General features: G+C 39.2%; 1 protein-coding gene across 1 annotated transcript in view; it reads right to left on the bottom strand.

Annotated features, from left to right (window-relative positions):
* Window positions 1–9,143: 9,143 nt before the first annotated feature.
* Window positions 9,144–25,031, bottom strand: part of LOC109034774 (uncharacterized) — a 28,108-nt gene continuing 12,220 nt past the window's right edge. Inside the window, exon 2 of the mRNA XM_019048095.2 lies at window positions 9,144–15,363. Within this exon, the coding sequence (XP_018903640.2) occupies window positions 15,058–15,363 (306 nt within the window). The 3' untranslated portion in view covers window positions 9,144–15,057. The remainder of the gene's footprint in view (window positions 15,364–25,031) is intronic.

Here is a 25,031-nt window from a genome sequence, read left to right as displayed (position 1 = left end):
TGATATTTTACATGAAATTATAGGCACATTCTATGTAAAACTATCATTTTTTTCAAATACATTTCAAAGTTTGCATGAATGAAAAATTATGCAAGCACAGCAAGGACGATGACGATGGATAAAATCGAAAAAAACCGTATCTTCGATTCCGATGTTGCAACTGGCAAGCCTCTACTAAGGGTCTATTTATTTATGTTTTTTAAAGAGAAAAAAACGAGCCAACTGTTTTTTTTTAATTTTCTGAGAATTTTCTAAATTCATTGACTACGTAACTCTCCCAGGATATTTCGAGGCGATCTTAGTTTGTGTTCTTAAGCAAAAAGTCCAACAAAATTGGAGATTTTTAAACTATGTATAGTGGAGTTACGCCTCTCTCTATTTTACATGTGGATGTATCATTTTACATATATAGTACAGTTACACCCTCCTTGACGATAAATTAACATTATGTTACCTTAATATTTATGTGAAGTTGAAGCCGTAAGGAGTAATTTATGCTTTTTAGCCGGGAAGGCTTCGTCATATTCGTTTTTTCCTCGAGATTTATTTACCGAAAAAATGACAAATGCATTGCGAGTACTTCTGCGAGCAAATCGCACATGAGCAGATATCGAGTTCTTTCCTGTCTTACCGGAGGAACTTGATCCAAAGCTTCTCACAAATAATTAACCGAGTTTAAACTTTTTAACGTTTTCTTCAAAATCACGTATTTATTCGTCCCAGTTTTAAACAAGTTTATTCGAGAAAGCACCTAAGCGTGATCTATAGCTTCCTCTCACTATATTAATAAAACGCGGAATTTAAGGCAGGTTCTCTGACATCGAAAAAATGTTGTTCTATCAAAATTGTGGGGTATCACGGATAAAGGAGTTCAGTGGCATATTTGACTGCTTCGGCAGTAAGAGTCACTTCGAGCAAAACTCGTCTCAGGATATACTTTGTGAGAAATTGATATACGGCAGCACATATTTTTGCAACAATATTTCATTCGAAAGTGCATTTTGATGACTTGAATCGAAAAGCACGCGTTTCCACTGCAACGTTTCAAAATCTCCGAATACCTATGTTTTATTTCTTTGGAGGAAAACGACATTTTTATTTCCTTGGAATTTTTTTTATGAATATTTCTGAATGATGAGGTAAATTTACCAACAATTTTAAGAGAAAATGCACATTGGTTTTCTTTAAAAAATACAAAATATAAGTTGGGATTTGCGAATAAGTCACATTTCGGATACGCAATTCGACTTAGGCCATCGATATACTATGAAATGAGCCTCTTTGTAATTTATTTCTCAACTGGAGATGTAATTGGCGACAACAAAATGACGTTGGAAGAAAATAAGGTTCAATTTTCCACCCTCTTTTCGCGGAGCACGCATATTTTGCTTTAGAATTAAAATTTGGCGCCGCTGCATTTCTGCGCTCATGCTAAAAGCAAAATTAACCTGCGTTCATTTCTACATCTTGGTCCTCAGAAGAGCGTCCTTTCGAAACGCTCAGAGACTTAAACGCATGGGTAAAAAGGTAGACCAACCCTGCAAAATAGGGTAATCTATTGAAAATATCAGCAGTTCTTTATTCTCCTACAAAACTGCCCAAACTGTTGATACAGTTCTGATCAGTTTTTTCAAAGTATTGAAAGCAAGAGAAGAATAAAATACAACGAAAAGAAAATTATAGTTCTCGAAGCGTAGAGCATTTTCAAAGAGTTTGAATTTCCACGGGTGTCTCTTCTTAGCTGTAGCAGTGGCGAGGCGTTAATAATCGATTATCGATATTGCCGCATTGAAGTTATGGTAAAGAATCGATTATTAAGGTGTTCGTCGCGAACACCCTCTTTATCGATCCTTTTCCATGGGTTTAAATGACAGATCAATCTATACATCGCAAAGTGCGCCACGCCACTGAGCTGTAGACGTGTGCCGAGAGCCTTTTCAAAATAACCCCCCCCCCCCCCCCTAGTTCACCCAATTAAAAAATACGGTGCTTCTTTTTGTCTTACCCCGGTGATTTTTACTGTAGTTCAGATTTCATTCAAACATCTGATGATGGTGATTTCCGAGTCCTTAGTCCACATCTTCAGATCAAAATTGGTGATAGAATATGAAATTTTTCTTCGCGTCCCGTTTGCGAACTTGTCATCTCGAAAAAAAACTACGAATAAACAATCGCACAACGCTGAATCGTCGAAGTGGAACTGGCGTGAAAAAATGAATTGAATAAAAACTCTAACGAAGAATCACTCACAAAATACACCGATGGGTAAAATAGAAGAATATTTGGACGTATTTCTGCCAAACGGAACTATTTACATTATGACGTGAGCCCTGTTATGCATATATTCTCATGGCTCCCAGGGCTCATGTCGTAATGCACATAGTTCCGTTTGGCAGAAACACGTCCTTTTGTCTCCATCGCAACGTTTCAAAATCTCCGACTGTTTTTTATTTTCTTCCTTCTAGGAAATATCCAAGATAGTCCAGGCGCCTGGTAAGTCTACCTGGAATTTTGGGTACACAGCGATTTTTATGGCTTACTTTATGTTTTTTGGGTCGTTGAATCTGAATCTGAAGTTTCTTACCGCGTATTTGGTGAGCATTTTCCGCCATTTTGAAAAAATGGCCTTTTTTTGCGGTTTTTTTTTTATATAGCGGCTACGCATGAGAAAAAATCCCGGATTTAGCTAATGTTTTGAATAGCTGACAAAATTTGAAAGAAAATGGTACATGAATATGCTAGGTTTGCTCAAAAATTGAGGAGCCTCGGATCTCGGAACTTTGGAACGCTTCGGAACTTAGCTGACCGCGGCGAGCCGGATCACGCGTTAACGGGTGCGCCGCGAAAACGTGAATGGGCGCGATGTTCACGATGCTGTATCTTCCTCAATGTTTAAGCAAACCTAGCATATGTATACACCATTTTCTTCCAAATTTTGTCAGCTATTCAAAACATTAGCTAAATCCGGGATTTTTTCTCATGCGTAGCCGCTATATAAAAAAACCGCAAAAAGAGGCCTTTTTAGGCCATTTTTTCAAAATGGCGGAAAATGCTCACCAGATACGCGGTAGGAAACTTCAGATTCGGATTCAGCGACCCAAAAAACATAATGTAAGCAAAAAAAATCGCTGTGTACCCAAAATTCCAGGTAGCCTCATTTTTAGCTACCAGGCGCCTGGACTAAGATACATCCTTGAAATTTTTGGTGAATATTTTTGAATGCGTGAAGAAAATTCACAAAAAATATCGAGTAAAACACAGCCAGGGGAAAAAGTCGTATAAGCCGTCAGGAATTGCCAAATTTCCTTCACTAAAACACAACTTTCCCGGGAAACTGTTTTTTTTTTTTTTTTTTTTTTTTTTTTTTTTTTTCAATTCCGCACTGAATTTTATTCGCAGTATAATTTAAACTATCTGATAGTTTCGAGGAATAACATTCATAACTTTTCCCAGAGGCGGATCCAGCAATTCGGCAACACCAGGTTTCCTCTATTTAAACCTGTGCTAAATAATCGATTCTTGGCGGAGCACCTAGCCCTTCGAAGAATCGATACATTTCCATAAATTTAAATGGAGGAAATCTGGTGTTGCCAAATTGCTGGATCCGCCTATGCTTTTCTCAAAGATGAATATCTTATCGGAGGGAATTTGGCAACGTTAGAATGCTCCTGCGGCTTTCTTTTTCTGCACAGAGGAACAGTTAGATCGCATTTAGCAAAAATGAGCCAGAGGAATTGCAGTGTTTTCAAAATCGTGCAACTTCTTCTTTTCTTTTAAAAATACTTAATATAAGTACGGTATTAAAATTTACACGATTATTTTCCATTAAAATTAACAATTTTTTGGAGGGAAGCAAAAACTATTTGCTTTTCTGGGAGACTTTACAGATAATTATGAAAACAACATTTTAACAACACTGCAATCACGCTGGTTCCTTTTTGCTGAACGCGATCCAGTTGGCTTATTTTCTTCCAAAAAAAATAAAGCAAGCGGAAATTTGCAACGTTGCCATCGAAGATACGCATTTGTTGTCTTTCGTCATTGATATGTTGATCCAAAAACCCATACCGTGCTATATGGAAGTGCACTACACAATACTAACACCACAAACGCGCACATTTATTTTCACATAACCTCCAAGCTGCCCATCACCACGTGGAAAAGGAACTCGACGGAATCAAACGTTTATCCGCGGACACCGGACCACGAGTACTAAAAGAGAATTCGCGGGGAATCCTGAATGAACTTTTGGTTTGCGCCTTGAAAAGAAAACGAAAATAAAAATACCCCCAAAAAACGCTCAAGCGGATAAATAAATAAATAAAATGTGGATGGAAATACAATGAAATGGGTATCAACGTCGCTTTTCTCTTTGTCTTATATAATTGGCAATTTTAAAGTTTTTTTTCTCTCTCTCTCTCTTTCTTCACCTTGATCGAAAAAAAAATTCAAGAGTTGTTGAACTATAGCCGAAAGTAAACTCGTGAGGGGCCGTCATTATTTTATTTATGTTTCCCGCTTCGATCTTTCAATTATTTATTAGATTTGTTCCCCTCCTTTTTTAAATTTAAATTGTGACGCTTTAAAATAAAGCATTAAAATTCATTTGCACGGATTTTTGGTGCGTGTACGGAGTAAAGTATTCTTTTTTTATCCTAATTTCCTTCTGCTTAGAGCTTTTTCGTCTGTCAGTCATTAGTAAGTTCTTATTTTATTGGCATATATAAAAAACAATAAAGTAACTTTTTTTTTAAAATTTTAATCCTATTACTCCAGTGAAAATTTTACTCGCTCACACTGCCGTGCTAAAAAAAAGCGCAGTGTGAGCCCTTAGGCGTTGCCAAGGTTCCTTTGATAAAACGCACATTTTCTGGTAAACTTATGAATACTTTTCGTCCAAGTCTTCAGATAATTTTGCTCGAAATTTCACCCGAAGTTCCTGAAAGATATTCACAATTTTCCTCATAAATAAACGTTTTTTAATGAAGGAAATTTGACAACTGTCGAGTGTTCATACGGCGTTCTTCCTTAGCATGGCAACACAGCATGACGTGCTTGAGGAAATTTTGGAATATGCAGCATAAAAATAATTTTTATATTTATTGGGCACCGCAGGGTAAATGAGGAGCATGGAAGTTAAGTGGGATAAGTGCAAATTTTGCTATTTATTAAAGAAATACGTGTTTAAAATTTCAAAATTACCTACATGAAGCCTTATGGTGGTAAGAAAAATCAAACACACTCTTTGATGCTTAATAATTGGATTTTCGTTGTGAATTTTTCTTTTAATACTTTTAAACTTATTGATAGTTGCAATCATTAATCTCGCAATTTTTTTCAAAAACTGCACTTATCCCACGTGTCTTTCAGGCTCCTTAAATGACATGGGCCAGCTTTGGAAAACTCAATCCAAGGAAGGGTATACAAAATCTCCCTATAATAGAGTACCATGGTAAAAATTGGCGATAGAAGCTGTGTTTCAAAATACCATAGGAATTCTTATAGCCGGCTAAAGAAGGCGACAGAAAATCATATAGCTGGCTGTAGAATGCGGAGAAAATCATACGGCCGGGCTATACGAAGCGATAAAAAATTATGAAAAGCCGGGCTATAGTTCCTATCGCCGGGCTTTACACTTTATCGCCTGCTGTTGCTTTTTCGCCATCGATTATAAAAGGCTTTAAGATATTGTGTAGAGATTCGTGTGCTTTGGAAATCATTAAGTTTGATACGGGACCACCTTAATATTTACAAAACATACATTATATTTTCCTTTGATACATATTTTTTTTCATCAATTAAAACGAGAACAATCCATACAGGATGTGCAAACATTTCAAAATCATGAGTTGAATAACGCTGACTCCGCCAGATTAAATATTAGAGCCTAACACAAAGCGGAGCGGCGACGCACTGGCGCCTACAAACCTAACGGGGATACTTCACGCATTGCGCAACGCGTGAAGTATCCCTGTTAGGTTTGTAGGCGCCAATGCGCGTTTCGCGCTGGCTGCCCGCGTGCCACGGCGCTTGAAGCAACTATTTCACACCAGAGGTATTGCACAGTATCATACGAAACTGAAGGCGCTCTAATATATTAGGAATGGCAGGCATCCATCAAAAGTACGGAGCTTTCCTCGCAGAATAAACCCAGATACTACGGCCCAAATAGAGAGCAGTTGTCCAAAAACTCACTAAGTCGTAGCATCCGTAATCAGTAACGTTTAGCATACACTTTATCGCCAGGCTGTTGCTTAGTCGCCATCGGCTATAAGAAATCGTGTAGCCGGCTATAGAGGCTATTGGAAATCTTACAGCCGGCTGTAGGTCTATGGTATTTTTGAACACAGATTCTACTGCCAATTTTTACCAGGGTATTTGGTACTATTTTATTTATGTGTGTCCGAGACGAACAGAAATCGCCGGCAATGTGTAAACACTCCACGTCTTGTTTCAATAAAGCGTAATAATGCATGCGCATCGGCTTGCTTGATGTTTGATTGATGTTGCCCTTGAAAGCATGATCTCAACTTAGAGCGCCTTCATTTTTTGTGATACTCTCCGCTTGCTCAAGCTGTTAGTTTAGTTGCCTATCCAAAAAAAACCCAGTTAAGATCACTGATTTCACTACACGATCTCTTGAGACTGCCGGTTGTTCCCATGTTTCCAAAGGGGAAATACATAGATTTCAGTAAAATGCAAAACAATCAGAACTCTAATCTTGTTCATTTATTTCTGAATTTTATGATTCTCTATTTAATGCTAAAAGCTTGCAAATAACCGGCCATGATTACTATTATACCTGCGGCACATCGATGGCTAAAGTGCGAGACCACTTATCTCCGTTTGCGATGTCGTAGACTTCTAGTCATACTTAATTTTTTCTTTGGAAAACTAGGCAACGCAATATCTTGAAAACTTTCTTGGTATACCTTCTTTGAAGGTAGAATATTCAGTAAAAATTTCAAACTATAGAGTTGACTTGTTCCTCCTCTAAAATCTAGACTAGGAGCGGAGATTTTGAAACACCGCAATGGAGATACGTGGTGTCGCGCGTTAACCAGCATGCTCACCAGTGGCGTGGCGTGAATGATCGATTATCGATATTCCTCGTTTGAAGCTATGGTAAAGTATCGATTATTAAGGTGTTTATCGATATCGACCCTATTTATCGATCCTTTTCCATAGGTTTAAATGGTAGATCAATCGATATATCGCAAAGCACGCCACGCCACTGAATGCTCACTACGAAGCCTCCTGTTTTTTCATCTTCTCAGTTTCTTGCATTCCGAAAACTCGGAAGCAGTGGTGAGGCGTAAATGATCGATTATCGAGATTTCTTCATTTGAAGCTGTGGTAAAGAATCGATTTTTAAGGTGTCCGTTGTAAACACCCTGCTCATCGATCCTTTTCCATAGGTTTAAATGACAGATCAATCGATATATTGCAAAGCGCGCCACGCCGCTGCTCGGAAGCACTCGCTACCTGATAATTGGACGTATTTCTATCAAACGGAACTATGTGCATTGTGACTTGAGCCCTGTAATACATAAATTCTTATGGGTCTCAAGGCTCATGTCTTAATGCACATAGTTCCGTTTGACAGAAATGCGTCCAATTGTTGAACTTTCGAGCATCGCATTGAAATCGAACTATGTTGACCGCTGACTAAAACAGTTATTACCAAACATATATGGCTTTGCCTGATAGTAACAAGCAAAGGACCCGACAAGAAACGGGTGTTCATAAAATTAGAGGAGGACTCGCACAGGAACAGTTTGTTACGCAAGAAAAAAAGTATTAGCTGAGAAACCGAAAGTGAGACTTTCTCCCAAGATCCCCGTGGCGCGGCGTGCTTTGCGATACATCGATTGATCTGCCATTTAAACCTGTGGGAAAGGATCAATAAACAAGGTGTTCGCAACGAACACCTTTATAATCGATCTTTTACCATAGCTTCAAATGGGGAAATATCAATAGTCAATCATTCACTGCAAGATCCATCGCCTGCTCGGAAGCTTAGTTTTAGCAGTTAGCAGTAAGATCAAATCAAGGATCATTTTCTCATTAACTGGAGTCATAAAACATTGAATATCGTTGATTAAATTAGGGAATTGCGACGTTGCAAATTTTCCAGTTATATTTTCATTTTTTAATGATGACGAAAACGTTGTTGCACGAAAACTCCCGTGATTCTGCGCTTCTTAATTATATTTTTTCCAGAATATTTTTTAAAAGAAGAATACATTTTTAAAATTCCGTAGGCTTATAATCGTTTCCCCAGTATAAAAACGCGTACCAATTCCAAGGCTGCAAAGCTGACTGAACCAATTCATTTTTTTTCCTTGATAATTTTTTTTTATTAAGAATATGACTGTGCATGTGCAATATGTGTCCAAAATTTTGCTGATTTTATCCTTTGCTTTGGTCGGAGAAAAAAAATCAATTGAATCAGCAGAAAGAAATTTCCAACAGTTTCCCGGTAAAAATACAGATTCCGAGAGGAAGTTTCGCAACTTGGAAACTTTATCACGTGCTTCGTCTGGGAATTTATGACTTTTTTTGGTTGTCCTCCATTTGAGAAATTCGACTCAAATTAACTGGAATATTGAATCGTCGTATGCGGGACATGCTTCTCCAGTTTCACCATCAAATGTTTTCTTTTTTCAAGTAGAACAAACGTATTTGCAAAGGGTGTCTCAGAAAAAAATGGTCGTTGCGAAAAACTTCTTACGGACTGCTCGTCGTTTCTTAATACGAACTTCGGATGGACCCATTCTGCTCAATGACACCCAATTGGACTGGATTTTGCAGTAAGCGACCAATTTTTCCAGCCAATTTTAGGAGCAACGTGAATGCCATTTCTTTCTCTATGCAGATAGGTGCTTTTATATGGATGAGCCAGAATTTCTTATCGCAAGATGTAGTCCCCTTATCCCGTATGAAAATCTTTGAATTTCCGATCTCCATGGACAAATCTGATATCAACATGTCGTATGATGACCTTCATCTCGGCAAATTCTTTCAAATGTCCTACCATGTTCATTTTTCATAGCATATGGTTTATAATATGTAAAAAACCTTCATCAAAATAGTTGGGAAGTTTCGTTTCAAAAAAAGCATATTTAAAAAAGAAATCCAAATCAATAATCCAACGAAATCTATTTTTATTCAGTCAAACATTTTGATTAGAGCTCCTGCAAAGTTCTTACTTACAATTTGATTCTAACTAAAATAAGTCTAAAATTACGATGTTTACATTTACAAGTTAATAAGTTATTTCCTCAAAAAAATCCCTTTGAAATTAATAAAATAGTACACAATAGAATTTAAAGGCTGTACTTTAATAAGGAGTGATGCAAACTTATAAAGTTGCACTGCTTCTTACTATTGTGTGTTGAACTTCAAGAGGGTGAAACCACATCATCAATCAAGCATGTCTCTCTGGGCTGTTTTCAATGCACGATTGGTGATGTGTGATTTTACAACCATTTATTCGACGTTGCACAGCAACATTCGAGACAAAGAGATAGCCTGACTAAGAGAGACTTATGCATTGAAGCGCGTATTGTATGTACATTGGCCTAGTCACGATCTGGAAGGAGAAAAGGCCACAAAAAAGTTGGGACGTATTTACAAGCCCTTTTTAGCACAATGCATAATCAGAGGAACACAATAAAGGTGTATTAATAAGTTGTTTTATAATGTTGTGAAATAAATATTAACCATTGAAAGTACTTATTTACGAATGGTGATTAAGAAAGATTTCTTGAGTAAAAGAACTTTCATAGCGAGCATATCCGATTTTCGGGCTTTTAACTGCTCTCTTAGTCTTTCATTAACTGGGTGTAAGATTAGGTTATTACAATTAAAGGAACCATAATTTTATAATCGTACCTGAAGCTCATTAAATACATTTTTTTAATATTAAATGTAGGGAGTAAGCAAGACATTATAGTATCTCAAGATAGTTGTAAAAAAAGAGAAGCAATGATGAAGAGATTGGACTTTCAATTTATTCTCAGCAGTCCATCAGGACATTATGAAAGACTAGAAATTATTTACAAAATGATTTTATGATCATGCATGACTAAATGGTTTGATTTTTGAGTGTAAATTTGTCTTCGGATTAAATTTTGAACTACTTTTTAAAACACGTAATACAAATCTTCCTACCGAAAATAATGAAGCGTGTGTGTTTTCAACGTTAGTACTTAAAAAAAAAAAAAAAAACAAGATGTTACACAAATATCGCAAAAAACCTCAAAGTCCATCTAAAATCTTACAGCAATGTGCATTCTAAGTATCGTCGATGCTCTAACCAGAAAGCGTATCTTTATTTCCGTATGAACCACGGACAGCATCAGAGGCGGATTCAGCAATTTGGCAACACCGGATTCCCTCCATTTAAACCAATGCTAAATAATCGATTCTTGTCAGAGCACCTGACCCCTCCAAGAATCGATACATTTTCATAGGTTTCAATGGAGAAAAGACAATGTTGCCAATTTGCTGGATCCGCCAATGGAAAGCACAAAGTTATGCGGAGAACAGGGCTCACATGAAAATCCAACTACGCTCTCTAGTCAGACGGGCAAAGTTATGTGGGTACCATTCAACCTACCCAAAGTGAAGAATGCACTCGACACCCAGTCAACTAGGTGCTTTGAGAAAAAAATCAGGATAACAGGTATAACTTCTACCTAATTTCAGTTTCCTTAAAGTTTGTACAGTTTTCTCAGCAAACGCGACAAATGGTGTACCTCATTCAGCGAATTTCTATTAATTTACCAATAATTGAGAGATTTAACTACACGAATTGCTAGAAAATATGATCAGTTTATCTATAACAATGGTATGGATGATGTCAGAAGCTTTTCTCGAGGGGCGAACATTTTTGCCCTTCTCGTAGAAATTTCTTTTACTTCACTACGACTACAAATGATCAGAATACAAAAAGCCATTAGATGCAACTAGATATTTATGAAAACACTTATGTCTTCTTCGAATTGCACTTCTCTATTTTGAGGAATTTGTGCACGCTGGATTACAAAGTTACAATGAGTGATTTCTCTCATTTATAGGTATCATAACATTCATAACTGCTACATTCACAAAAATATATTTTGAATATGAAGCAAGGATACTAATCAATATTAATTAGTTCTGAAGAAAGAAGTCTAGCGCTGGTTGGTTCGATGAAAAAAATAATAATAGAGGCTGCTAAAATATTTGCCTACTTGAGTATTTGAAGGAGTTTTATCCACCAACGAGAATTGCATATTTGGTTACTTCGTCATTGTTCCTGGCTTGAGGTTGATATTAAATATTACCGGGACAACAAAGTAATCATCCAACTAGGAAGTATTTTCAAGTGAGACCAATTTAACTAGTTCAGCGTTATGGACTCAAATCGAAAGAAGATCATGGTGAGGTCATTGCGATAGTGACCTCTACCCATATCTGAGTTTTCCGTAATACCGTTTACCCCCAATAAAATAAAGACCTCGACCGCTAAAGAGGAGGGGGGGGGGTGTCACAAGTCGAAAATTCTAGCAGAGGTACGACTGCATCGGAAAGTGATTATTTTTGCGATTTCTTTTCGAATTTTTGGGGGTTTTAAACATCATCTGACAAATCAGCGCTCAATTGAAGCAGTGAAGGCTGGTGACTAGAAACTCTGACATTGACGGTCAGATAGCATCAATCTGATCAAGATAATAATGCAACGTTGTTGCTATGATATTTTATTTCCAGCGGTTCTGCTTGATATTTAAATTACCATGCCCTGTCATCCAAGTTATCGCCTCTCTCAGGCTTGGGAGGTGATGACCGATGAAAAAATTCAATGAGGGTACTAGGCACTCAGAACATAAGTATATACCAAGAGGTGATGCAAGGAAAATAATCTTGACTGAAATGAACACATCTTATGTGGTTATCTTATTTCATGATTTCTTACTTCTTCTACTACGGTAGAATAATTTCTAAACGCTAGAGAAAAGATCTGCTTGTTGAAAGCAAGAAGAGAGAACCTAAGATCGATCAGCGTAATATTTCATTTATGAAATTTTCATTTTAATACTGTAAACGCTACCTTATTTTCCTCATTTCTGGGCATGAAAATTTGGTTGGATTTCTACTTGCACTGCTCCTTTTAATGTGCTTTTTTGTTCACCTCCTTTCTACCCGTGGCAAACAGAGCTATGCTCTTCGTGCGCTTGGTCCAAAATTAAAAACCAAATTTAAACGGACATTCTTTTTTTAAAAAAATGAAAATTTCGATGAAATATTTTTAAAATCAAGTGTAAGATAGGCTCTCTCATCTTCTATCAATATCTATCACTTCCTCGATGGCCTGGCGTTCTTAATCTTGATTTACTTTGTTTTTAGTTCCACGTGAAATTTGGACAATTTGTCACACCTATTTGCCATGTACCGAAATGTGTGCGTCAAACCCTGTAAGTCAGTTGATTATTATACTTTAATCGTTCCTTTTTGGAATTGGTTATTCTTCATGACCGCATTTGCAATAGGGAACTACTATTTCCAGCTCATTTTAAGTACAACGTGAGTGCCATTAGTTTCCTACCCTGGTAAAAATTGGCAGTAGAATCTGTGTTCCAAAATACCATAGACCTACGGCCGGCTGTAAGATTTCCAATAGCTTCTATAGCCGTCTACACAATTTCTTATAGCCTTTTATATAGCCGATGGCGATTAAGCAACTCACAGCCAGGCGATAAAGTGTATGCTAAACGTCACTAATTACGCATGCTAGGACTTAGTGAGTTTTTGGACCACTGCTCTCTTTTTGGGCCGTAGTATCTTGATTTATTTTGCGAGGAAAGCTCCGTACTTTTGATGGATGCCTGCCATTCCTAATATATTAGAGCGCCTTCAGTTTCGTATGATACTGTGCAATACCTCTGGTGTGAAATAGTTGCTTCAAGCGCCGTGGCACGCTGCGACGCGGCAAGTGGGCAGCCAGCGCGAAACGCGCATTGGCGCCTACAAACCTAATAGGGATACTTCACGCGTAGCGCAATGCGTGAAGTATCCCTGTTAGGTTTGTAGGCGCCAGTGCGTCGCCGCTCCGCTTTGTGTTAGGCTCTAATATTTAATTTGGCGGAGTCAGCGTTATTCAACTCATGATTTTGAAGTGTTTGCACATCCTGTATGAATTATTCTCATTTTAATTGATGAAAAAAAATATGTATTAAAGGAAAATATAACGTGTGTTTTGTAAATAGTTCCGGAACAAACTTAATGATTTCCAAAGCACACGAAATGCTACACAATTTCTTATAGCCTTTTATAATCGATGGCGAAAAAGCAACAGCCAGGCGATAAAGTGTAAAGCCCGGCGATAGGAACTATAGCCCGGCTTTTCATAATTTTTTATCGCTTCGTATAGCCCGGCCGTATGATTTTCTCCGCATTCTACAGCCAGCTATATGATTTTCTGTAGCCTTCTTTAGCCGGCTATAAGAATTCCTATGGTATTTTGAAACGCAGCTCTTATCGCCAATTTTTACCAGGGTGTGTAGACAGGTGCTTCTACTGATTAACCAGAAGTAGGAGTTCCTTACTGAAAATTGATGTCCAATTTGAATTGTAAGGAGGCGGTTGTCTCTGTGACCCTCTTAAAAGCACGGCAACTTCGTTTTATAACAGGTTTGACATCAGTCTAAATAATGTGGTCTGAAGCTTTTAGACTTGGCGCCCGTCAACACTGATGTTAAAGTGATATTATACTGACATCATTCTAATTTCTCCTCTAGACAGTATGACGTCTCTCTCACTTTTACGTAGAAACATACATGGACCCTCCACTGGTACACGATGATGGTGGTAACTTTGACCCTCAGGGATTCAACATTTGCGCAGTTTTCAGTTTTGATGACACCTATAAGATCTCTGCTCATGCGGATTGTCAAAAATAGAGAGATCTTGTTATCACTAACTTGTTTACTCCAGTTATTCTTCTAGTATCAGTAGAAGTGCAACTGGTATCAGTATGAATGCAACTGATATCAAAGCAGATGTGACTGGAATCATCAAGAGATATAATTGATATCAGTGGAGATCCAACTGATATTAGAAGAAATCCAACCAGCAAAATGCTTTACCTGCTCCTAGTATGCATTTTGAACAGGCCACAACAGCCAAAAAACAGGTACTCTCAGGGTTCGAGTATGACGCCCCGAAAGTAGAATTTTTTCTCCGTCGTAAAGAGGTCAATGATGGTCTTCAGCTTAAATTTGGTGGATCGATTGTGAATCGCAATCGAAGAACCAAGGTCAATAAATCTGTCTTAGCAGTTCTATTTGTTGACCGAGGTCATTAGATAACGATTAAACAATCCAGATGGCTGATTATTGAATTTGATAGACAAAGGGAAAATACAGCGATCCAGTGGCGAGGCGTGAATGATCGATTATCGACGTTCCCCCATTTGAAGCTTTGGTATACAATCGATTATTAAGGTATTCGTTGCCAACACCCTGTTCAGTGGCGATTTTGCAAGTTGACAACACTATTTTTTCTCAATTTAAATCCATTGAAAAAGATCGATATTAATGAGGCAAGCTGCCTCACCACGAATCGATTGTTTCGCATACATGCAAATGGAGGAAAAACAGTGTTGCAAACTTCCAAGAATCGCCATTGACCCTGTCTATCGATCTTCTCCCATAGGTTTAAATGACAGACCAATCGATACATCGCAGAGCACGCCATTCCACAGGAGTGATCCTATTGGTTGAAGAGGGTGGTTGTTGTAGACTACAGTTGAAAATGATGGACTAACTATAGGATGTCTCGTGAGTTGCCATTCGTTAGGTTATCACTTACCTCCTTTGTCCATTTCAACCACCCGTCTCCACCAATAAGATCGCTCTGTCGCCACCTAGTTCATCCCATTGTCTATCAAGTTATAATAATCAACTGGGAGGCGCAGGTGCTAGAAGTGTGATTGCTACGCGGAGCGGGTGACGTTGTCGCGAAGCGGGACGAAGGGATGTGCGAGCGCTCTCTAGCGGGGAGGAAGTGAGGTCAGCCGGTGGTGATCCCGGTGAAGCTGGTGATGGGGACGCCGATGTCCCGGATGGCCTGCTCCTGTCGGCGCTGCTCCATGCGCCCGTCCTTGCCGAGCCCGAACTTCTCGATGAGGATCTCGGAGTGGTGGCCGTGGAGCGCCTCGAACTCGGGGCGCCGCCGGGCGGCCACGTTGGGGTCGAACTCCCACTTCTGCTTCTTGTGGTAATCGTTCGAGCCGGCGATGGCGTCCCGCAGCTTGAACACCACCGAGTCGATCCCGCACATGACGCCGCCCAAGAGCAGCACCACCAACTGGGCAGTCTACAACCAACAGTAAAAAAAAAAAATTGGTTAATATGTGTGTCCATGGAAAAAGGACCCAAGTCCCGGCTTTAGTGCAAAACTTTAGAATTTTGTACAGTTGATTAGAATATATCTTTGCGTGTATAAATTACGTAACGCTCGAGGAAACGGGATATGAGTATCTGCGTTACGCTGCGTTAAAAGGGGTGATGAAGGGGGATAATGGGTGATAAAGGGTGATGAGGGGTGATGAGGGGTGATGAGGGGTGATGAGGGGGTGAGGGGATGAGGGGGAGAGGGGGTGAGGGGGTGAGGGGGATGAAGGGGTGAGGGATGAGGGGGGATGAGGGGAGATGAAGAGGATGAAAAGGATGGGGAGTGATGGGGGATGAGGAAGGACGAGGGGGATGAGGAAGAATGAGGGAGATGAGGAGGATGAGGGGGATGAGGAAGGATGAGGGGGATCAGCAGGGTATCGGGGGGATCAGGGAGGATCAGGGGGATCAGGAGGATCAAAAATGCCAAAAATTTGTTTACGTAATTAAATGAAAACTCCCCAAGTACAATAGTGGAATAACAACAAAAATACCAATTCTGCTTAAAATTACGCTACCCAGAATGTAATGTGGAGATGAAAAGTAAAAATTTCCATTTTTACCATGTTTAAAGGTCAACACGATAAAATTAGAATGCAATTATTTGGCACATTGAATTGGCAAAAAAAAATAATCTATAAAAAACACCCCAAAATTGTAAAAGGGATACTAGAGTGTGTCTTCCTATTAAAAGACATGTAAAACTTGTTTAATAAAATTTTGCACGAGGTCTATTTTTTTTATTTTTTTTTTTATTTTTTTAAGGCAAAGTAGGAACTATGGTCTCTTTTCTATGGAGCGTCACATATAACCTTTAGCACCTTATCCGAGTCCATTCCCCGGTGCGGCGCGGCGTGGGTATAGATACTAGGCTTCGGCAAGAAACTCCTTCTATAACGGAAACAGGCAACACACATCACATTCTCGGAGATGATGCAAGTGTAGCGAAGACGTGGGCGCTAGGCAGGCTCAGACGGCAGACCATGACCCGCGCCACAACGTCCCTCCGCCCTTTTATGAACGGAATCGTTACGAGGCGCCTGACGCCACGGGAGAGAGATGAAAAACTCGCGGAAAACACGACCTTGACCTGCTGACTCAATGAAAAAACGGTCTTCATTTATCCATTTCTGAATTAAATCTTGAACTTTCATCAGATGCCTCGGCTTCACTCACTGGGTCAGTTGCGCTGGTCACAAAATCGCGTTTAGTGCTCGATTCTTTCATATTAGCTTATAATAAGATCTGTCTAAACAGCGACTTACTACACTGAATATTAACCGAGATACCGCGCTTTGAAAAATTCGATTTATGACGTCATCCACCGAGGTAGTGAGACCCTTGGTTTTTTCCACCTTGCTTTCCTCCGAATTTCACGTTGAATAATCAGTGCAAATAATTGTCTCCCTACCTGATGAAAGCAAGGTGGAAGAAACCAAGGGTGTCACTACCGCGGTGGATGACGTCATAAACCGAATTTTTCAAAGCGAGATATTTCCGTTAATATTGGACTCACAATTGGAGAGTTGCTGTTTGGACCGACCTTGTTGTTTTTAGCTGATCTACAAGACTCAATCATCAAAAAAAGATTCTATGACCGGCGCAACTGACCCATTTGGTACCCTTTCTCAAGTAGCAGCGATCGCGATAAGTTGCGATTTGAGAATTCACCATTTTATCGACGGTGATTTAATGCAATGTTATCGAATAAAAATTGCGATAAGTTGCGATTTTATCTCTTAAATTTGCGATAAGATCGTGTTTTATAATCGTCATAAATTGAGATTCGATCTAGATTTTATCTAACGCGATTTCATGGAGATAAAATTGCGACAGGATCGAGGACAGGGCCGGATTTACTTACTTGCCGCCCATGGGCATTGCCGCCCCTTTCTCATTCGTTTTGAAACATCAATAAAAGCCATCAAGTAAAGGTGCCGGCGTATGAGACGCGTTTACTCGTGTTGGTCACATTTCTTGTGAAAGCCCTGTCAACACTACTAGCAAAAAAGTTCACGGAACTTGGCGCGAAAGTTAAGTTCCGTAAACCTATCTCTGTATGGACATAGGCCCTCCATTTATAAGAAATGAACCAAAAAATTATGAAAGAACAAACATAAATGTGGTTCAATAATTTTAACTTCCGCCGCCGCGCCGCGCTGACCGCACTGTATTTGGCGCAATGCGTGAAGTATTCCTACAGTCTTGTAGGCGCTATGCGTTTCACGCTGCCCGCTGCTGCCCGCAGCGACCGCACTGTCTTTGGCGCAATGCGTGAAGTATTCATGCAGCCTTGTGGGCGCTAATATGTGTTACAATTGTTACATGCCGACCGCCGCGCCGAGGGTTTCTCCTTTTCATCTCACGTTCTCGTCATCATGCCGTTCCAGGCCAAATTCCGTGCTCGGTTTCTCTCTTAGTCTTAACTCGACTAATTAAAGGTGCTGTCTATTGCATCACAGAAGGACGACAAAATTAGAGATATACTCTCATGAAATGAGAGATTTTGTCATCTTTTCTCGTTCGTAATTTTTTTGTCTGAATCCGATTTTTCTTTATGGCTACATTTAAAAAAATTGCAAAATTGTCTGCCCCCTAAATCTGCCGACATGGGCCGCGGCCCATGTGGCCACCCCCTTAATCCGGCCCTGATCGAGGATAATCACACAGATGTTGATGATCCTAGCGATTTTATCGCCAAAAAATCGTAAGAAAATCGCAAATTGATTTCAAAATATCCCGATTTACCATCGAAAAATGCTGCTTGGGTTAGTATCGAAGAAGTTGTGCTGGTTCCTCCCTCTCTACTTTGTGAAGTCCCGATCATTTCCATTCAACGTCGTCCTGAATCGGGCATTTCTGTCAAACGGAACTATGTGTTTTATGACATGAGCCCCGTTACGCATATGTTTTCATGGGGCTCGGGGCTCATGCCTTGATGCACATAGTTCCGTTTGACAGAAATACGTCCAATCATAATGCGAATACCAAATTTCCGTGTCATATCTGAAAACCTCCGCAGCATCCGTTTGCCAAGCCCTGATGCCAAATTTCCTTTCCTCGGCGAGAGTGGTGGCGATCGAATGAACGCCAATGACTAGCACTCATTTTGCTGACTTTAATCGACAAATATTTCTCTTATTCTGATCGAGTGCACATTGTCCTCGGTGTGGACGCTGGCCCGGTTACCCGGTTGCATGGATGATGAAGCAGAAACGCAGTTAATTAATTTCCTCTTCTTTTCTCTTCGTTTTTAATTCAGGTAATCTTGACACTCATTAGAGTCATTTTACTCTCCTCGCGCCGAACTTAATTGTGGGGCCTCGTGCTTGGGCAGTGCTTTTCATCCAATTTTATCATCCACCAGGTTCTAAAGTTTGTGACGTCCTGATCGCAGAGTAGCAAGTTGGCAGCGTTGCTTTCTCTCCATTTAAATCTGTGCTAAATAATCGATTTTTGTCGGAACACTTGGCCCTTTCGAGAATCGATACATTTCCATAGCTTTAACTGGAGAGAAACAATTTTGCCAACTTGCTGGATCCGCCGATGTCTGATCGAAGAATTCAAACGGCACGATAAAGCGTTTTCTTGTAAAGTTCAAGATAAAGCACATTGACGATTGACGGTAGAATTCCAAAACCACGTATCTAGGCTTGCGACGATGTGGACTTCCTGTCATACTTTGTTATTTAAATGGAAAACGACTCAACGGCAATGCATATAAATTTCTATAATTTTTCTTTTCAGTGCGAGTGAGGAAAGCTCTTGAAAATAATTCAAGGAATATTGCGTATTTAAGGGGCTTGTGGGAAAAGGCGCATAGGTAAGTGCAGTTTCTGGAAAAATTTAAGATGTGGATGAGGATGTATCTTCATATCTTCAAGGATGAGGTCTAAAAAGGCCCAAACCGGTATAGATCTCTCGACGTGACTCCAACTTAATATTCCTATGCAAACTGCCTGAGCTGAACACTCTCCCCCCTCAGTTTCGTACTGGTGCGCATTAGAGCTCAAAAAATTAATTTTGACTTTAATTTTAATTTTTGGAACTCCTTGGCTTTGATTCCCCCGCGAAACGGTGTGGACCCAGCACCATTTCTCCACCTTGTTAAACGTTACTAAATACGGATACTAGGACTTGGTTAGTTTTTGGACCACCGCTCTCTTTTTGTGCCGTAGTATCTTGATTTATTTTGCGAGGAATGTTCCGTACTTTTGAAGGATGCCTGTCATTCTTAATATATTGGAGCGCCCTCAATTTCTTATGATACTGTGCAATACCTCTGGTGTGAAATAGTTGCATCAGACGCCGTGGCACGCTGCGGCACGGCGGGCGGGCAGAGAGCGCGAAACGCGCATTAGCGCCTACAAACCTAACAGGGATACTTCACGCATTGCGCAATGCGTGAAGTATCCCTGTTAGGTTTGTAGGCGCCAGTGCGTCGCCGCTCCGCTTTGTGTTAGGCTCTAATATTTAATCTTGCGGAGTCAGCGTTTTTCAACTCATGATTTTGAAATGTTTGCACACTCTGTATGGATAATTCTCATTTTAATTGATGAAAAAAAAATATGTTTTAAAGGAAAATGTAATGTGTGTTTTGTAAATATTAAGGTAGTTCCGTATCAAACTTAATGATTTCAAAAGCACACGAATTTCTACACAATTTCATAGCCTTTTATAGCCAATGGCGATAAAGTGTAAAGCCCGGCGATAGGAACTATAGCCCGACTGTATACTTTTTTATAGCTTCGTATAGCCCGGCTATATGATTTGCTCCGCTTTCTACAGCCAGCTATATGATTTTCAATAGCCTTCTTTAGTCGGCTATAAGAACTCCTATGGTATTTTGAAACGCAGCTCCTATCGCCAATTTTTACCAGGGTGAATATTTTTATTATTCAAAACTAATCAATGGTTTTTTTGTTTTCTTTTTAAATAAAGGACGAATGAGGATTTACAAAGTCGCAATCGGAGGTACGTATTTTTTTTTGCTTTAGCCATCAAAGTGTTACTTTACGAGGTTATGCCAAATTAGCCTACCAAGGTCAAAGAATAGTTCCCTTGCGACGCATTACAAATATGAATCGACTGGAAAGATCAATCAGAATGTTGACCTGAGTCTGGAAGCAATTATCCGTCGGATGAGTTTTTTAAAATTGGTTTTTTTAACTTCGTGAAATATTACGCTAAGAACGCATGTAAAATCTTTTGAAATTAATTATAGCGAAGATGATCTTACATCCTACAAAATTTAAGCGACTTCTAAGTCACTTCACTCTTAGACTCGAGACAAGCCCATAGTGCGAAGCTTTCTTCCGATCGGCTGACTTCCTCATTTGTTTAGGTCCTGCCCTTTCTGAAATAAATTTACTCTACCTCTATCTCAAAAGAGCAGAGGCGAGGCGTTAATAATCGATTATCGATATTTCCGCATTTGAAGTTATGGTAAAGAATCGATTACTAAGGTGTTCGCTGGGAACACCCTGTTTATCGATCTTTTTCCATAGGTTTAAATGACAGATCAATCGATGTATCGCAAAGCACGCCACGCCACTGCAGACAGCTCTCACGAGGAGAGCCTCCTCTTTGCAGCGTTATTCGATGGATGGATATCAGTGGCGTGGCGTGCTTTGCGATATATCGATTGTTATGCCATTTAAACCTATGGAAAAGGATCGATAAACAGGGTGTTCGCAGCGAACACCTTAATAATCGATTCTTTCCCAAAGGTTTAAATGTCACAACAATCGATATATCGCAAAGCACGCCACGCCACTGATGGATATTAGACTTAAAAACTGCTTGAATGAGCAAACCGCAAATGAGTATGATGAAAGTGCGAACGACAAACCCACAAACGCAGCAATAAATCGTTAAAGAGCACCATGACGTACATTAACGCTATTTCGAGTGAGAGGAATTACGTAACTGTTTTACGCGTCATGACATGTGAATTTTTCGAATTGTCGGAGTCTCATGCAAGTTAATAATCATAAATCGCAGGGAGTTAAGGAACGATCATTACTTCAAAGTATATTTGAGAGAACGTGTCTCAGAAAAGTTGACACGTTTTAGTCGAATAATGAATCGGTGACTTAACCCTGAACTTAACTGAGACTGAGCGCTGTTTGTCTAAAAATTTGCGCTATGCGTTATACTCCTCGTGCGTCCAGGAAAGGCTACTCGTAAATTCTCAGAGACCAGTTTTTATTTGTCCATTTTTTCTAATTCGTAGAATTTTGGCGTATTTTCCGACTCCAAAATCCCCAAAAATGCGGAACACGGTGACAAAAGAGTGATTCAAATTTTAAAAAGGGAAGACGCAGTTCTGATTTCTGGGGATCTTTGAGCTGTATTTTGTTGGTCATAGTTCAGTAGAAAAAATAGAAATGCTTGAGAATCTCTTAACAGTTGAATGGGTAATAGAGTGGCGGGAACTTTTGGCACTTCACTGAAAAAAAATTTTCTTGAGATATTATTTTGACTTATAGCGTCGTTTCTTGTCGGCAAAATTCAGCTTTATTGAGATAAAGAAACGTTGTTTTGCTATCATTTCTTTAACTTAAACTTAACGATAGCAAAACGACGCTTCTTTAACTCAATAATACTGATGTTGAGTTGAATCTGCACGGATTTAACTCCAAAAAACCAAATTTTGTCGACGCTTTAAGTCGAAATTATACCTAAAGAAATTTTTTTCAGTGATTTGCCATGGGTCTGCTATACTGAACACGAAATTTTCGATACTCAAACGATCAATAAAAATAATCGAATTTTAATTCATTTCAAAGCTCTGATGAATTATTTCAAAGTTGTTTTTCTTTTAAATATGTGCTAGTCATTAACATGTACCTAGAGTACCACCTACAGATACTGAGCTCACTCTTCTTGAATCACCAACACTAATTTGGTAATTTGGTGGTTCGGAAAAGTTCTCTTTGCCTGCGTTGAATTATGAGGGCAATTTGAACGGTACGCCTCGTTCTTAGACCATTACAATCAAGCTCAATAAAAAAAGTTGATCGATCATAGGTATTTTTTTTCTCTCTTGAGAACACTGGCACTGCTCTTCGCGAGCAAAATATTTGACTATAATTCGGTCGATTAGCAGCAGACTCATAAAAGATGTTTCCACCTTCTTCTTCTATCATCTCGTCTTGAGAGGTGACTGTGTTATGGTCTTCATTAGAATTCTAGTTGCCGTTTTCTTCAAGGTTACCTTCATATAGAGATAAAGGTATTGTTCCAACAGAGTGGTCTATCCGTGTCGTAGGTCAAAAAACAAGTCCTCGGATCTTTGCTCATACGTAAGTTTCGGTCATCCGTCTTAAATATTTTCGTTATGCAACTAAAATTCCGGGTTGCTCTGTGGTCTGTGCGTTTCGCGTGTTGGCCCTGAGATTTTAATGAATCCTTTAAACAATGGCGGTACGATAAAGGCGTGAGCAAGCGTACCCGAATGGCAAAATGAAAATACTTTATGAAAAAAAAATTAATGAAAAAAAAGTTAGAAAATAAAGAAAAAGTAGTTAGCATATATGGAAAGTAGACGGAAAATTTAAAGTGAGTGTCACTATTTACGAAAGAAAATAGGTCTATTTCCTGTCTACAAAATGGATCTATTTTCCGTCTGAAAAATTGACAGGGCTATTTCCTTTAGAAAAAATATCCAAAAACCTGATGGAAAATAGAGAAAAATTGGATATTTTCTTTATCTCTTTCTTAGTAATTTAAAATTCAGAGAACAGATAGAAAAAACACAGAATTTAGACAACAAAACTGTCTGTTTTTCTTGTATTTGAAGTCCGGAACATAGACTGAAAATAGAAATATTTAATAATTTTCTTACTTTCTATTTTATACATCTATTTTCTTTCCATTCCATTCAATTTTATTTTTCTGTCTATAAAATAGACAATTTCTGAATTAGTGTTAGACAGAAAACAGAACTCCGTGTTACTTGGGACATTTGCACATTGGAGGGGCGATGGTTGAGCGAATTTTTCTTCGGGTCAAGCGAGGCACTATTTAGGGTGAAAGAAAGTTATTTAGAGAGATAGTTTCACCCTGGTAAAAATTGGCAGTAGAATCTGTCTTCCAAAATACCATAGACCTACGGCCGGCTGTAAGATTTCCAATAGCTTCTACAGTCGGCTACACAATTTTTTATAGCCTTTTATGGCCGATGGCGATTAAGCAACTCACAGCCAGGCGATAAAGTGTATGCTAAACGTCACTAATTACGGATGCTAGGACTTAGTGAGTTTTTGGACCGCTGCTCTCTTTTTGGGCCGTAGTATCTTGATTTATTTTGCGAGGAAAGCTCCGTACTTTTGAAGGATGTCTGCCATTCCTAATAAGTTGGAGCGCCTTCAATTTCGTACGATACTGTGCAATACCTCTGGTGTGAAATAGTTGCTTCAAGCGCCGTGGCACGCTGCTGCGCGGCAGGCGGGCAGCCAGCGCTAAACGAGCATTGGCGCCTACAAACCTAACAGGGATACTTCACGCGTTGCGCAATGCGTGAAGTATCCCTGTTAGGTTTGTAGGCGCCAGTGCGTCCGCCGCTCCGCTTTGTGTTAGGCTCTAATATTTAATCTCGTGGAGTCAGCGTTATTCAACTCATGACTTTGAAATGTTTGCACACTCTATATGGATTATTCTCATTTTAATTGATGAAAACAAATATGTAGTAAAGGAAAATATAACGTGCGTTTTGTAAATATTATGGTGATTCCGTATAAACTTGCGGATTTACAAAGCACACGAATTTCTACACAATTTCTTATAGCCTTTTATAGCCGATGGCGAAAAAGCAACAGCCAGGCGATGAAGTGTAAAGCCCGGCGACAGGAACTATAGTCCGGCTATTTAATTTTTTATCGCTTCGAGTAGCCCGGCCGTATTATTTTTTCCACTTTCTACAGCCAGCTATATGATTTTCTATCGCCTTCTTCAGTCGGCTATAAGAACTCCTATGGTATTTTGAAACGAAGCTCCTATCGCCAATTTTTACCAGGGAATGTGGAGGTCATCAGAGGAAATATACCACAAAAAATATCTGAAAATTTAAGTGCCCCCTTTTAGTGCAGTATTTTAAGAATTTAAATTTTTATATTCGAGGGGCTTGGAGGACAAGGCGCATACTTAAGTACAGTTTCTGCTATTTCGAGAAAAAACGTGTTTGGTGTTTCGACATTACATGGATCCTAATGACGGAAAGAAAGTTCAAACTGAAATCTTGCTGCTTAAAAATTGGAATTTGAGAGCGAATTTTGCACAAAATGCACTTAGTCTAGTTTTACTTGACATTACTATCCCAATTATGTCGAAAACTGCATTTATGCACCTTGTCCCCAAAGCTCCTCATGCACTCACTCTTCATATTTTCTGGAATGACATGAATAGCCTGAGTTGCTGAATGTCTATAATAAAAATAACTAACTAACTAATCAAATTAAATCTTCGACTTCCAGTCGCCACTCCCAACGATCCTATTTTTTCGGGACGCCCTAATCTCCTGAAATTACAAACAACGTTATTTTTCCCCTTCATTTTCATCCAAATCCTCATCGATTTTATTTGTAAACT

The sequence above is a fragment of the Bemisia tabaci genome, chromosome 6 (assembly GCF_918797505.1).
Source record: "Bemisia tabaci chromosome 6, PGI_BMITA_v3".
Taxonomy (NCBI): Eukaryota; Metazoa; Arthropoda; class Insecta; order Hemiptera; family Aleyrodidae; genus Bemisia; species Bemisia tabaci.
Note: the sequence above shows the minus strand (reverse complement) of the source record. Positions and strands in the feature narration are given on the sequence as shown.